The 1,949-nt window shown below is 57.5% G+C and overlaps 1 protein-coding gene across 1 annotated transcript; it reads right to left on the minus strand.

The window, feature by feature from the left end:
• Positions 1 to 95: 95 nt before the first annotated feature.
• Positions 96 to 1,889, minus strand: LOC113208855 (uncharacterized; the record flags this gene model as incomplete). Its single annotated transcript, XM_052276950.1, is given in 4 exon segments — positions 96 to 670; positions 749 to 967; positions 1,054 to 1,226; positions 1,315 to 1,889. Coding segments are annotated over 4 exon segments (1,186 nt in total), but the record flags the coding sequence as incomplete, so codon positions are not given.
• Positions 1,890 to 1,949: the final 60 nt, after the last annotated feature.

Consider the following 1,949-nt stretch of genomic DNA (forward strand, 5'->3'; position numbering starts at 1 on the left):
AGATCTCGACCCTCGATTGATGCAAGGGGCGAATGGGTGTCATCAGCAGAACGACCACCACGTGCAGCAGACAGGCGCTGCCAGGCAGATCAGATTTGTTCAATAAGTTTATTCAATAATACTATTTTAAAATATCATCTTTGAATTTCATTTGTATCATAGGTGGTTTAAAGTAGAAATTTACCCTGTGTTGATAAAATATCGTGATGACACCCCCCTCCCCCCTCATTAATTTCCGAAAAAGGGGTGACAGGTTTAACAACAATGTGCTCGTTTGTTATTGTTGCTGCTGCTGCCACCTGCCACCCACTTTTTGGACAGATGGATCAACTTCTGAGACTTTTTGGTTGCATAGTGAGTGATGGCAATCGTCTGAGTGGTAACTTATGTAGCGTCTCTTCGCCAGCCCCTATCTCGGCTCGCCTGACACTATTGCTGCTGTTGTCACCCGTCATATCCAGCCACGTTCCATCATCTCCTCCAGCACGTCGCTGATGCGCTTGTTCCTCTCGGGCGCACTCTTGCTCTCCACGTCCATGACTTCTTTCATGTCCGCTCCCTTGTCGAACTGCTCGTCCATGTCGGGGATCTCGTCCGAGTCGGCCAGGAACAGGGGCACGGTCATCACGGCCATGCCCAGGCCAAAGCGCATGCGCTCGCGCAGCTGCGCCTGGACAGCAAGGAAGTGCATCATTAGGGTCACATATTGTGGGGGACTTCCTTTACCTGCGACGTCACTCTCACTCACCTGCATGGTCTCCCTAGAGTACACCTTGTCCGGGTCGCTGCCCAGCCGCCGCAGGTTGGCGGACAGCTGGTCGTGGTATTCCCTGAGGAGCTTGTCGAGGTGTTTGTCGCGGAACTCGCGGACTGTGCAGCAGTAAAGCAGGTACGCGATGTCCAAGACGGGCGGCCCGAATCGGGCAAGCTGGAAGTCCAGCAGACACACCTCCTCTACAGAACCCGCCTGAAAGAAGGGAAGTCCTCAATGTGATCAGTCGGAAACGAGATTAGAATTGAGGTTCGGCATCGCACTGACACAACTTGACGCACCTTGCTGTACTTGAAGAGCACGTTGTTGGTCCAGCAGTCGCCATGGAGTATGGCGTTACCGCCGTCTTCGCTTTCGGCGGTCAGCTTAGCCATCTTTCCCATGTACCCTTCCATTAGACTCTTCATCTTGATGTGGCCCGCGCTTCCCTCCGGAAACCTTTCTTTGATGTAATCTGTAACCCAGACAGTCTAACTTATTCCTCGTCAGGTCGAAGAGACTCTAGATGAGACTAGCACGGCGCCGGCCCTCCCTGTGCCCACCGTAGGATCGCTGCACCATATCGTCGACGTGCGACGCGAAGGGGTTGCTCGCGCAGAACAGCGTCTCCCTGATGTGGCCGCGCAGCTTGGCGAACTCCTCGGGCCGCTGATCCTGCATGGCGATGGACGCGGCGTGGAGGTAGGCGAGCGCGCGCAGCACCCCGCGGACGTGGTGCTCGTCGAGCCCCACCTTCCGGTCGTGCAGCGTGAAGCCGAGCGGCCTCATGTCCTCGAGCACGATGGTGTCCTCGCCCTCGACGCCGCCCTGGTGCGCGTGGTGGAACGGCGCCGTGTACAGGAACGAGTCGTGGGCGCCGTTCACGCCGCGCACCTCGTCCACGCCGATGGCGCCGGTGACGAAGCGGTTCAGGCCCGGCAGGACGGTGTGGTACATGTTGCACTCGTTGTCGAAGAAGATGACGATGCGCGTCTCCTCCCGGCGCCGCTCGCTCCTGGGCATGCCCTTGATGATGAGCCGCAGCGCGGGCTCGGCGGCCTCGCCCTCCCTCACCTCGATGCGGTACAGCAGGCCCAGGTAGTTGTCGCCCGGCTTGCTGCCCGCGGACACCGTGTACCTGCAAGAGTCGTGAGTCGTGTCAGACCTCGATACAAGTTTAATACCGAATCGACGTCGA

The sequence above is a fragment of the Frankliniella occidentalis genome, unplaced genomic scaffold (genome assembly GCF_000697945.3).
Source record: "Frankliniella occidentalis isolate FOCC.00 unplaced genomic scaffold, Focc_3.1 Scaffold5135, whole genome shotgun sequence".
Lineage (NCBI taxonomy): Eukaryota > Metazoa > Arthropoda > Insecta > Thysanoptera > Thripidae > Frankliniella > Frankliniella occidentalis.